At 47.0% G+C, this 13,055-nt stretch overlaps 3 protein-coding genes across 3 annotated transcripts; 2 read left to right on the forward strand and 1 right to left on the reverse strand.

Moving 5' to 3' along the window:
• Window positions 1-1,127: 1,127 nt before the first annotated feature.
• On the forward strand, window positions 1,128-2,832 carry GGS25DRAFT_503302 (RmlC-like cupin). The gene is made up of 2 exons (XM_049262064.1): window positions 1,128-2,405; window positions 2,460-2,832. Exon 1 carries the CDS (start codon window positions 1,523-1,525, stop codon window positions 2,399-2,401), a length of 879 nt encoding a protein of 292 aa, XP_049113839.1. The 5' UTR covers window positions 1,128-1,522; the 3' UTR covers window positions 2,402-2,405; window positions 2,460-2,832.
• Window positions 2,833-3,050: 218 nt separating this feature from the next.
• GGS25DRAFT_503305 (uncharacterized protein) lies at window positions 3,051-4,630 on the reverse strand. The gene is made up of 4 exons (XM_049262065.1): window positions 4,078-4,630; window positions 3,911-3,995; window positions 3,836-3,848; window positions 3,051-3,758 (listed from the first exon to the last, which is right to left on the reverse strand). The coding sequence occupies exons 1-4, from the start codon at window positions 4,270-4,272 to the stop codon at window positions 3,590-3,592; spliced, it is 462 nt and encodes a 153-aa protein (XP_049113840.1). The 5' UTR covers window positions 4,273-4,630; the 3' UTR covers window positions 3,051-3,589.
• Window positions 4,631-8,221: 3,591 nt separating this feature from the next.
• On the forward strand, window positions 8,222-10,980 carry GGS25DRAFT_533892 (uncharacterized protein). Its single transcript, XM_049265721.1, has 3 exons — window positions 8,222-9,035; window positions 9,105-9,815; window positions 9,889-10,980. The coding sequence occupies exons 1-3, from the start codon at window positions 8,356-8,358 to the stop codon at window positions 10,784-10,786; spliced, it is 2,289 nt and encodes a 762-aa protein (XP_049113841.1). The 5' UTR covers window positions 8,222-8,355; the 3' UTR covers window positions 10,787-10,980.
• Window positions 10,981-13,055: the final 2,075 nt, after the last annotated feature.

Consider the following 13,055-nt stretch of genomic DNA (forward strand, 5'->3'; position numbering starts at 1 on the left):
CATTTATAAAAAAAGAGCTCATCATAACAGTAACGTAATAGATAGTATGGCCTTCCTCCAGAACAATGGTCTACGATCTACGTATCTCCTATGCCTATCTCTTGTCTTCTGTAGCCGAGTTGAAGCTTAGGAATATAGAGGAATGGGTAGAATCGACGGACGCCGAACCCATGTGCTAGAAGCAGTATGTAGACCATAGACCATTATCCTGGCGCATTGGGTGAAGGGGCGGTGGCAATGAGAGTTTGTAAAAACATCATAACGTACCTTATCTACCTGGGTACCTTGATTACAACAAGAACGGCGCGCGTCGAAGGTATTACGAAAGGAAGTCGCGGTCGAGTTGTGTTAAGTCGAGTCAAGTTCTACTTGTTCAATGTTGATCGCGGGGTTAGGAATAGAATGTAATACTATGTAGGCGGTAAAGGTGTGATCTCGTTTTGCGCGATTAGTTGAAGATGGCAAGGCTCTCTCAGGTGGGAAGGTTGCAATTTGAATGGGAAAAAAAGATTTAAAAATTGCACGGATGATGTGAACTTCTTGTTTGTCCGATCTTAAACTTGTTAAGTGCAGAAGCACTTGTACAATTAGTACTATGATAGGAAAGAGCACGCGCAACCGGCATCGTGACCAAATCTATTTAATTTTTTTTTTCTATTTTGTCCGGTAAGAATCAAAAAAGATTTGCGACGAAACTCGGAGTAAAAGTGGAACGGTATCTAGAGCTTTTAGGTGATTGGCCCAAACGGTTATCAGTTTTTTCCGAACTTTAAACTTCACCCAAGATTCCGGGATCTGGAACAATGGCCGCCTTACCGATTGGTGGGGTGCATTGGCAATGCGCGAAATACAGTACATAACATGTATGTCACTGCCACAGTGTCACTGCACAAGATCCACTAGCGCGGGGCGAGCACGTGGCAATAAACTGTTACCCGCCTGGCAGCTTCAATCGTTTTATTGTCAAGACTGGCTCGAGTAGTCCAATTGTTGGTAAAATTACAAAGAATCCTTATCGATAGGTGGGGATTTACTTATCATATTGACCTACTTGTGGTAGTACATGTAAGCATGAGCTAATGCATTGTAATCCATTACTTTCTTCATTTCGATACTATAAAGAAAGATGAGACTATTGAAGCCTTTTATTAGATGCAAGGAGTCAAGGACTTCATTATATGTAGGTTAGTCTGTCAACACTAGGTGTTCACCCAGGCATTCTAGGTCCTAAGGATGTAAAGTTGCATAGGTACCTAGCACCTAGGTGGGCCCTTCTTTGCAACCATCACCAATCGCTTTACAAGCATTACACAATACAGATCTGCATGCCTTCGTTTATTCTAGAAGGCGAGCATACAGTATTTTCAAATGTATATAAAACACCATTATTTTCTCTTGGCTTATGGCTTTGGTTTAATTTAATTATAATCATACCTTCCTAATAAATCCTGCCTTAATTAATAAGATTCCCAGTGTGCAAACCACTTACAGCAAATAATAGAAAAAATAATAGAAAAAATTCATGAATACTATCAAGAACACCATGTCAAAGACACTCACCCACGCTAAGATCACCCCCCACCGGTCCACTGCTCGGGGGCACTCAGATCACGGATGGCTCAACACCTACCACAGCTTCTCCTTCGCCGATTGGTACGAACCGAGCCTGACACACTTCGGCTCGCTGCGGGTGCTGAACGAGGACCGGGTGAAGGCCAATTCAGGGTTTCCCACACACCCTCACCGCGACTTCGAGATCTTTAGCTACATCCTGTCGGGCGAGCTGACCCACCGCGACAGCATGCTGCGCAAGGGTGCCGAGGGCGCAGCGGGGTCGGACAAGTTCTACCGGATGCGCCGCGGGGATGTCCAGTTCACCACCGGCGGCTCGGGCATTGCCCACTCCGAGCAGAACGAGCACCCCAGGGACACCGTCCACTTCCTCCAGATCTGGGCCATCCCCTGGAAACGTGGCCTAACCCCGATATACCACACCCGCCATTTCGACGACGCGGAAAAACGCAAGGCCTTCGTGCCGATCTTGAGTCCCCTTAAAGGTGGGCCGGACGCCACGTTCGAGCAGGAGAAAGCGGCCGAACCGACAATAGAGGGCACCATACCCATTCATGCCGACTTCGTCATGGGGGCGGGCTTGATTGCGCCGCAGCAGAAGTTCGATTGGATTGTGGGAGCCAAGGCCACGGAGAGCACGAAGCGGAAGGTGTATGTGCATGTTCCGATGACGAAGAACGGAAAGACAAAAGTCCGGCTAGATGGTCGGGATGACATTTTGAACGAGGGCGATGGCGCGTTTGTCGACGGTGTCCATGCTGGAGATAGGTTGGTAGTGGAAAGTGTTGGCGAAGTGGAAGCGGAGGTTGTGGTGTTGGATACGGCGTGAAATGATGGAATCTAGGTTAGCATGTGCTCACACATCTCACCATCAATACCCTAGATACCTAAGTAGATATATAGCCATCTCGGCGTCAAACTCTAATTTATAAAATAAATATCAAAATTTCAACGCTCCATCATCGCACTAATATCTTGAAACCTATAGCTTGGGTGACTGCGAACTCAAGCAGTCAATGGCAGCCTACCTAGCCGTTGATGAGATTCGCGACAATGCTGTGCGCCGGATAATGTAGCTGTGGCCCAGCGGCAGCCGATAAGCGAGATCCCCGGCAGGCGGCATGGTGCGTTCGGACACAGCAGATGTCACTTGAGATGAAAAGAAAGGAGAAGGAATCAGCCACCGCCTTGCCTATAGCTTTTAGAGATGCAAGGTGGTGGTGAATATAAGGAGAAAGGTAAGCTAACGGGTATGTCCGCCTAATATAAGTACATACCTGATAGAATCAAATGGGTATGGGTTTACTCACAACTGTCAATGCAATGTATGTCTATACCTTTGTACATGGTAGTTAACAGAAAGACGGCAAACAATTGACCTTAGATCGAGCCAGTTACGTAATGAGTATCGAAGGTACCTAGTTTGCTGGTGACAACGAGATTCAAAAGTGCAAAGTGGAGAACAATCTGACATACATAGGTAATACGACCTTGCTAGGGAATGAAGGTTGCATGATCTCAAAATCTTTGTAGCCACATAAGCCGCAGCAGCTGGAAAATGGATACCAGCAGCCTAAAATGTGAGTGCTACGTTACTTACTACTGTCTGTCATGTTGTGTTCGTGAGACCTGGGGAGGCATCAAGCATTATACGGGTTTGTTGCATCAAAGCTCTCGGCATCTTTCTTTCTTTTCCTTTCTTTTCCAACTTGAATTCGCTTTACTGGAGATTGATGAAACTAGATTTTCAATATTTAACTATTGTCATTCGATATATCCTGTAAAAGATGCCTCTTATTAAGAGCTAACTAAAGATTTTTGCAGTCCGAACATAACGCCCTTATGCGTGAAGCCATCAACAAATCGGATCCACTATAACTATTGTGCAAAAAAACAAAAGTCTTTTTTCCAACGCTAGGGTTACCGTTACATTAATATCGCTACCAACGTAGCACCTTTTCATATCATATCATAGTAATCTCCTCTACCATTACCACCTCCCCTCCCCAGCCTAAACCTATACGCAGAGCTGCGCTTCTAGGTTGACGGGCTGCGGGCAGCCGTACACCTTCTTGAAGGCCGGCGTGCTGTAGCAGTCGGCCTGGCCAGGGGCGCAGTCAAACTGCTCGCAGCCAGCGCCGGGGCTCAGCGTGTTGTGCGAAGACGCGAAGGGGTTGCCCCACTCACTGTGAAGGAAACGTTAGTTAGCGAACACGAGCGAAAATGGATATCACGATGCGGATTTCGCTGAGCAAAAACTTACGTGCTGAACTCGTCTAGAGAGAGAGGAAGATGTTAGCTCGGATCATCAAAAGGTAGGTATGGAAGTGGCACGTACAGTAGGCATAGTCTGGGTTCGTGCTGAAGGAGTAGCCGAAGAAGAGAGGGCTGCTGAGAGTCCTGGTGGTTGCGATCTTTACGGTCTGCATATGCGGTTTGGTTAGCTTGCTCCATTTTCCAGCTACCTTGAAGGGATGACACATAGGTAGGTAGGCGAGGACTTACCGAGCCGGATGAGTGAAAGTTCTCAGAGAAGGTCTGTCCAGTGGCCAGAGTGGTCAGTGGACCGGCGGCACTCCCGTCGAAGGGGTAGGACTGGACGTAGATGGTGTCCGCGCAGTTGTTCTTGACAACGGCCTGTTGGGCAGAGGCGCCGGTGGCGACAAGAGCAGCGCTCACGACGGTAGCGAAGAACTTCATATTGGCGGATAAGTAAGTAGGTGGGCAGTTAGATATAATAAGGATCTGAGGAAATCTGATTCAAAGTAGATACTGGGGTAAAGACAAGATTAAGTTGAAGATCACTGAACGGGAACCTGGCTTATATGTATACGTGACACTCCAATCACGGGTTGAGGCATGGTGTTGCTACTTTGCTACCTGCTACCTGCTACCTTACTACTAAGCATAGCAATCAACAGTTCCACGATCGTATGGTCATCATATTCATCACTCTACAACAAATACGAGCGCCAATTCTCGTATTACCTTGACACGAGGTCAGGGTCACGATGCTGGATCCAATCAAGGCCATTACTCATTTCTAGGGTTCGATAGGATCCGGTCCCCGCACAAAGAGGCCCGAACGGTTTCGGGGCGTGTCTGCCGAATTCCGTACACCGGGTTCGGTCTATAAAATACCTAGGTATACATGCCTACCATTCTTAACAAAGCTACCCAGTTAGGTATTTAGGTAAGTCATTCAAATACATAGTATAATGAACACATTCTTCCGTTGTCTCGGCACCAACGTATTGCAACCAATCGGTAAATATACCCCAGCCACCACAACTCTTCACTATTCTCTCTTGTTACATAGTAGGTCAGGACCGAGACATCCGTCATAATAACGGTTGTTCCGAATATTCGCTTTTCTTCACCGCCGCTGGGGGTCAGGGGACAGCGATTTTTTTGAAGCTAGCGTCCCAATCGTCGATGCATGCCTATAGCGACTACACTATGCTTGCAAGATATCTACTAGATAGGAAAGAGCGTATTTTTGTAAGTGCATGCGTTCGTAACAAGCGCTTATGGGCTGGGCTTCTAAGGATCCGTACTACAATTACAACATCAAAGTTCCTTTCACGCTATTGGTCAGATCTCGGGGAAACACTCAACTTATTCTCTTTGACATAATTCATGTTCAGCTGTAAATCTAAATAGCACTACCTATTATGTAATCGGCTGTAGTATGTATTGACATCCATCAGAATCGCGCGTGTACTTTTAAGGGGCCGCAGGAGAGTAACTGCTAGTCTAGAATCAAAGCATTGCTCTTAGACTAGAAAGCATATTGTCCTGATGTTGCCAACTCACATCGCATGTGCGGGTCTCTTCCAATAGAAACGACAGAAGCCCAACGACCAGTCAGTTTTTAAGGTATCGTATCCGAGAGGTCACGCAGGGTAAATGCCATCGAGGCTGCCCGTCAGACACACCGCCTCCTTTTTTGATGCATCTGGCCTGGTAGGGGTGTTGAAGACGAAGAACAGGCAAGAAGGAGAAAAAAACAGGATAATAAGGAAGTAGAATAATTAATTGATGCATTACGTATCGAATATTGAAAATTGGTCGGAATAAGATCATATTAAGTGCACGTGGAAGGATGCACAAGGTACCAAGGTTAGGTTGGATGGTAAAGGTAACAGGTAGAAAGGGGGGAGGGTTCAAAAAATTTGAAATGAAAACAATAAATAAATAAAAATGAAAAAGTTGGCAAAAAAAGCTCGGTACTGCCCGGGGGTCGAATCCAGTACCTACGAAAAACTCCTGTGATCAAATCGTACTGTCAAGTTAGCGTTTTAGTGAAGGGACGCATCCAGCATATGACTTGTCGGCGGTAGTTTTCTCTCACCTCTTGTCACCCAACATGTGGGGTCGGTTGGAAGGTAGAATGCAATTATAATTTATAAGGTGTACCCGGGTGCACTCAGTGTGCCTGGCGGTAAATAGTCGAGGATTTACCGATGTGGTCGGGGACGACAAGGTTTGGTATGTTCCTTAGGTTGACAAAGTTGTGCAGGCTAGTTGGCCCTGGATAGGGGTAATTTACACGGTGAGCCCTTAGGCATACACCCAGGCTTATGTATGATAACACTGTGCCTTTACTCTCACCTAGGAGCTACATCTAGTCTCACTACTAGATATATCTATATTTCCTACTCATGAACTTTCATAATTGATCTAGCCTAATAGTCTCAGATAGTGCTTAGGGATTATATCAGTTCGTACCCCTAGGTAAAAGGTAATTATCAGGCTATTCAAATTACCATATAATAGTGTATCATTAAAGAGCATAAAATGTCTTTCTAATAGGAAATAAAGCTATGGTTAAGGGGCTCGAGACGAATATAGCTATCACTAAATTGAATAACGCCACCTACTTCAAATTACCACCGGCATTCTCGATAGGAAAGGTATACACAAAGCAAGCACCAATGGTTAGAGTACAGCAGGAGATATTACCATGTAATGCCTGGGCTTTAGGAGTCCCCTATCATCTAGGTATGGCTGAGCACTAGTTATCGACATATACTTCGTACGAAGGATTTTTCCCGGAAATCACTAGTGCATGCCACATCTAATACACGGAGATTCTACAGAGATTCTATAACTACCTACTGGCTTTTCGAGCGATGCCCTAAGTTACTCTCCCTATATAGTTCTGTTGCAGGTGCCTCAGGCACCCTTAGGCTCCACTAGAGCCATATGGCCCTTATGGCCATATATTGGCACTCCGCCATCCGTAGTTAGGAATAGAGCAAGCTTTCTTCCTTTCCTCTTCCTTCTTCTTGGTTGCAGTTGTACTGCAACAAGTTCAACCAACCTAGAGAGAAGTTACCAAAATGATAATAATAGGAGAACCTGGCCTGGCCTTATTCGAGCTCATCAGCAAAGGGAGGTCTCGTAAAACTGCATAGATACCCACCGAGACATAGAAATGGTGATAATTTGTACTAATTTTGTAGTCGTTTATATGATTTTACTGAAGATTATCAACAAAATTTTCTGCCATATGGCCCACCCAAAGGGCCAAGAAAAAACGAAGATGCTATGCGAAGAGCCACGGTCCTATACACGGATGTGTGGCCTATGCCTACATACTCAGGTATATATTATATGGGTAGTATGAACTTTCTTTATTGTTTGCGAGTTCCCTGACATATCTGTCTGACTCCTATCGCTTTTAGTTAGGCAAGTTAGGGGTTAATGTGGGTAAGACCAAAAGAGCCCCTGAAATGATATGACGTCCCCTGAGAGAGCAAAACACCATAAACTCCCTAGATGTTAGCGAAAGGGATATTAACTAACCTCAAATTCAAAGGCATAATTCAAGAGCTCAAGTATAAGTAGGTATCCAGCATTGCTTACCTAGTATTATATGTAGGTGTAAATTACTTTATGAGGTCCATAGTACCTACATAAGTACCTTAGAATGAAAATGCATCATGTTCTCAAAGACATCAATCTGATATTAGATTGGTTGAAAGACGAGGGGGCAATTTACATAGTTGTACTTACTTGGGTAGAGGAGCAGGTATCTTTACTTGATCAGTTAATCTAGAGGTACATGATCTCCAAAAAAGAATACATGTATGTATTTGAAGCTTTCAAGAGCATATGTACATATGTAGCGTCGGCAAGGAAACTGACATATCAGGTACATACTATCATTTCGAAACATTGGACTACAAAAGATCTTCAAACTTATTCATGCATATGCTGAATGTGAATGACATCCATGGATATTCCAAGATTGGTTTGCTGTAGAAAGAGATATTGTAATCACAACCTGAAGTTCTATAGCACACCTAAGTACCTATATACCTCCCAGCAGGCATTGAAAGACTGTCGAGATTCTGTCGAAATTCTGATGAAGATGAGCCATAAGAAAAACAAGGCTGTATATGAGTAGTTGCATGGCTTCACTGGTTCGATCGATAACATTTAGAGCCAACAACATGTCAAAAGCCACTCATATTGAGGTACCTAATGCGACCTACCGATGTAAGTAACATAGCTAACCTAATTGATTGGAGCCACGAAAGAAATGCAAACGGGATCTTGCGTTTGTGAAATATGAGTCAAGGTAGCAACTTGGAACCTGATGGGCTAGGTTAGGCAGGTAAATAATATATTCTATGATATACCATCTTTCCCTATAGTCCCCCTCTTCCACCACCTTCACTTCGGAAACTTCCAACTACCTACCTCACAGATTTTGACCTCACTTGAACCTTTCATCATTTCCCCTGAGTGATTGATGAGGGAGTCAAATTCAAGATGGATATCAAAGACATCTCCGGCGAAGCAAGATTTCGCGAGTGGCTCGATCAGCTCATGAAAATTGCGGCGCAAGCAAGCAGTCGAAAGGGTGAAATTCCTCGAGAACACCCTCACCCTAACCTCCTCGTTTCCCAGTTCCTGATGAAACGTGACTACCGTATCATGAAAACTGATGGTGAAGGGTATCATACGATGACCACAACGCAGATTCCTTTCCCTTACCCGCCCAGTGTCCGTCCCATGAAGGAACTTAAGCCTCTGATGGTATCGTCCATGAAACTTGAGCACCATCATCGAGGAAGCCGAGCCTTGCTTCACGTTCTGTCACCGCCCGACCGCCTCAACGCAGTCATGGCTATCGTCGAAGATGAAGAGGGCACTGCGGTTATGCTTCAGCTCTATAACCAGCCCGAGGAGGCCAAGGTTAGCAAGGAACTTATTCTACGGGAAGGAGATGTCTGCATGGTCAAGGAGCCGTTTTTCAAGGTGACTACCGATGGAAAATACAGTGTGCGAGTCGACCATGTCAGCGACATCATCTGGCTGCAGGAAACCGACTCTCGCATCCCCCTGAAGTGGAGAAAGCGAGTTTTGAGTCTTGACGAGGGCTCCCATGGCATACGGAAGCAGGGCAATGATGCAGTAAAAAAGCAGAACTGGGCTGAATCAGAACATCTGTATGTCTTACTTACTTTCAAAAAATAAAATAAAAGTAAGAGCGAACCAATGCTTAACTATTCTCACAGATACACAAACGCCATACGCAGTGCCAAGACCACAGAAGAAGAACAGTTGGCGTATCTCAACCGCTCTCTCTCAAACCTTCGTCTCGGGAGACCGGAGAAAGCCCTTGCAGATGCACATAAGAGCACTACGGACACAGCCAATCCAGGAGAGAAAGCCCTGTATAGAGAGGCCAAGGCCCTCTACTCACTTGGGAAGTTCGATCTATGTATGGAGAAGCTGATGGCCCTAGTGCGTTCCAATCCCAAGAATTCGGACGCGTGGGCCGAGATTAGACGAGTGAAAGACCGTCTCCGCGAGGAAAATGAAGGATCGTACCAGTTTAAAAAGATGTACGAGCAGGCCAAAGCTACTCCACCCTTGATAGACTGTGCAACATACGCCAAGCCGGTGGCTGTCCGTGATTCACCCGGTCGAGGCAAGGGTCTCTTCACTACGAAGCAGGTCAAGGCGGGCGATCTCCTCCTATGCGAGAAGGCGTTCGCGTACAGCTACGCTGGCGACGATAGCCCCATTGGCCGGTCGAACCAAACTATCCTGATGAACCTGGGCAACAAGTACATGTGCATGGGCGGACAGGCAAATCTCATCGGTCAGGTTGTCCAGAAGATATACCACAACCATTCTGGAGCAGACGCATTCACTAGCCTGCATCATGGAGACTATGTCCCCGTTGCGGAGTCCGAGGTTGATGGCGCTCCTGTCGTTGATACGTATGTAGCACCATGCCTATAAGTGTCAACCTCCTAGGTTAGGAAAGCTAGGTGCTAACTAGAACATACATAGATTCCTCGTCGCGAAGATCATCCAGCAAAACTGCTTCGGCGCCCCACGGACCTCCTACCAAAGCACCTCGGAAGCCGCGCGCGACACCGACGAGCTGCTGAAGCGCGACAAGTCCTCCCCCGCCACCGCCCACTCCACCTGCGGCGTCTGGCCCACTGCCTCGCGCATCAACCACTCCTGCGTCGGCAACTGCGAACGCTCCTTCATCGGCGACATGCAGATCGTGCGGGCGAGCGAGGACATCGCCGCCGGCGCCGAGCTCTTCTTCCGCTACCAGCCCCACCGCCTCCACACGACCCACGACGAGTTCCAGAAGCAGCTCCGCGGCTGGGGCTTCGTCTGCGGCTGCTCGCTGTGCCAGGACAAGAAGGTGACGCCGCCCCGCACCGTCCGCGAGCGCAAGGCCCTCTACGACTCCCTGAAGCCGCTGCTGAAGCCCGGCGCGTCGGTGGCGCAGCTCACGCGCGCGCGCGGGATCCTCGAGGCGCTGGATCAGCTGTACACGCATGCGCCGCGGCTGCCGCGCGCGGAGGTCTGGGACCCGTACTGCATGCTGGGGAACCAGCTGGTCGAGAAGGGGCAGCTGGTCGAGGGGCTGGAGATGATTCTGCGCGGGCTCGAGGCGCTCGGGTTCACGATCGTCGCGTACCCTCCGCGGGAAGCGGACGGTGGCGGGAATGGCGAGAAGAAGAAGACCAAGAAGAAGGCGGTGCTGCAGGTGAAGCGCTGGGGAGAGGCGGGCAAGTACAACGTGGATATGTTTTGTGCGATGGCGTATGTGTACGACCAGCTCGCGCCGGAGCTCTGCGGCGTGGCTAAGGGCTATGCCCGCACGGCGTACTGCATCTTCGTCGGCGAGAAAGAGACGGTCGGCTCACAGTATCCGGTTCTTGCGTAGGCGGCGGGGATCGGTGGTGTGGAAGGCAGGGACGGTGATGGAGGTGCCTGCTCTTGGGTGCCTAGTTGGGCAGGCGCTGCAAATGTCGTCGGGGATGACTTTGCAGCATAAGGCAGACAGGAAGGAGTTCTGCCTCGGACTCTTCAGGGGGTTTGTCATTATAGACACGATTACTAATAACTGTTTAATATAACGGAAAGATACCCCTTCAAAAGAATCAGACTAAGCACAATAAACCATGGTAAACTGTACAATCAGGTCAACGCCCCTGTCGAGGTGTTTGACGAGAGTTACCTATAATTACATAACAAACCGAAAGGATATATTCTTCACTCCAAAATTTAACTCATGATACCTAACTATGCCTAATTCTTATGTAGCCCCAGTCCAAGGGATGGACGTGGTACTCATCCGGTATTAGAGGGAGTTACCTCCTTAGTTCTGGTCCCAGCCTGCTTATTACAAGAACTGCATCAATGAATAAATCTGGGCTGAGAACATTCTTCCGCAACATTGACCGTGATGTGAGTCGTCGCAGATACGTATAACGAATAGTCAACGTCAAGGTATTGCCCGTAGTATCTGGTTTGAGTTCCTTCATGTGCTTGAAGGACTGCTCTATGTTTCTATCGTTGGTAGGTAATACTTAGGCTAAACAAGATCACAATGCAAGGCAATGAAAACTCCACAGAAATCGAATCTCGATCCAAATACAGTACTACTGCCAATATGGTCGTGATCTTCCTCCTTCACACCCTCTAGTCGCATTTTTCAAAAGTGTGATCAACTAACCCATCGGTTTAGTCGCTTCAATCTCTTCGATTCCTTTACACCGTATTTGCTGCTGAAGTACTAGTAGTAGGGGGGTAGGTAAAGTCTTGAATTGGGCTTTGGACTCTTGCCGGGTTCACTCAGGCCTTTCAACACTCATAATTAACTCCATCTCGACAAAAAATATCTTTGAAGTGAAGGTACCTAGTCTATGACTGTGTCACCAGATCACGATGACTACCCCCTATTCAGAACTCTTCAAACTCAAATCGGTTACCAGTGGGGGGATAACTTTGAATGCTAGTCCAATAGGTGTGTTGCCGACGGCATTTCCCCGAAGCATGGGAGAGAACACAAAGAGGTGCATGCTGCGCTAAACAAGGAGTTGAAGAACTTATAACCTGATTATACACCTACCCCTTTCCACTTTCCTTCCTCTTTGATCGCCTTACCTTATGATCCGCCTAGTAGTTTCTACACCGTATTATATAGGTAGATGATACCAAAATGCTCGTGTATATGAAGCTAGCCATCGGAAAAAACCCGAAGGTTATTACTAGTATTCAGTCCAAAGGCTTAGGGTATCTGCCTAGTAGGTATCTCGGGGTAAGGGGGAGCGACTCTAAGCATGATATGGGCTATAATCACTTGGCTACCTACTCACTAATATATAACTAGATGCCATTCTCAAGAAGCATGATGGTCTATTTTATGGGCATTCCGTTTGACTCACCATATTCTCTTCAACTGCCTGCCCAGGCAGCAACGTAGGATTCTAGGACTCGGCCGAGCCGGGTCGCAATCTACCACCCAAGAATTCTTGGCCTGTCCTTTCTATACCCGTTTGAAATGGGAATGCAGCGACAGGACGGAGTTGAAATCCATAGTGACGGAACATATTCATTTCGCTAAGGGCGAACTCCGCGGATGATTGGTCATGGCCTCACTTTCGGGACTAGCAAGCTATTCAGCTTTGGCCTTGTTATAGTGTCGTTATACTCCTGCAGTAGCCTCTACTCTACTCTAAGTGCCTAGCCCTAGGGTTGGCTTAGCTCTCTATGCAGCCCCATATACATTGCATTGCATCGTAGGCGGCTGTGATAGTCTCGTCACAACCTTTATCTCCGTAGGTACTGGGTAGGGCATACTGCAGTGGCACTGTATCTTGACTATGAAGGTGTGACTAACAACTAAATGCTTAATTTAACCCTAGGTCCAAGGTGATTGGCATGAAGAAACGCGTGATGTTGACTGGCTACCAGCCTACCTTGGTTGGTTGGTACTGAGTAATAAAGTATTGGAAGTATTCTAATCATTTTGTATATAATATATAAAACATTTAGCACTGTTTTTGACCTAAAGCCGTCCCTGGATGCATAATTCCTTCCGAGGTTGCGGTAGTCGATAAATATTTGTGTCTATACCTGTGGGGGTTTAGACACTACCAGCTAACTAAGGGGGTTGAAGCGCGAGCTAATGTGAAATAGATACCGGAGAT

This window comes from Hypoxylon fragiforme, assembly GCF_022984875.1.
Source record: "Hypoxylon fragiforme strain CBS 206.31 chromosome Unknown GGS25scaffold_8, whole genome shotgun sequence".
Classification (NCBI taxonomy): domain Eukaryota; kingdom Fungi; phylum Ascomycota; class Sordariomycetes; order Xylariales; family Hypoxylaceae; genus Hypoxylon; species Hypoxylon fragiforme.

Excerpts from the sequence above, each read along its gene's own strand:
- GGS25DRAFT_503302 (XM_049262064.1), top strand. The coding sequence starts at position 1,523 with ATGAATACTATCAAGAACACCATGTCAAAGACACTCACCCACGCTAAG.
- GGS25DRAFT_503305 (XM_049262065.1), bottom strand. The coding sequence starts at position 4,272 with ATGAAGTTCTTCGCTACCGTCGTGAGCGCTGCTCTTGTCGCCACCGGC. Across the intron at positions 3,996-4,077 it reads ACTTTCACTCATCCGGCTCG|ACCGTAAAGATCGCAACCAC; the intron begins GTAAGTCCTCGC and ends CCGCATATGCAG.
- GGS25DRAFT_533892 (XM_049265721.1), top strand. The coding sequence starts at position 8,356 with ATGGATATCAAAGACATCTCCGGCGAAGCAAGATTTCGCGAGTGGCTC. Across the intron at positions 9,036-9,104 it reads TGGGCTGAATCAGAACATCT|ATACACAAACGCCATACGCA; the intron begins GTATGTCTTACT and ends CTATTCTCACAG. Across the intron at positions 9,816-9,888 it reads GGCGCTCCTGTCGTTGATAC|ATTCCTCGTCGCGAAGATCA; the intron begins GTATGTAGCACC and ends GAACATACATAG.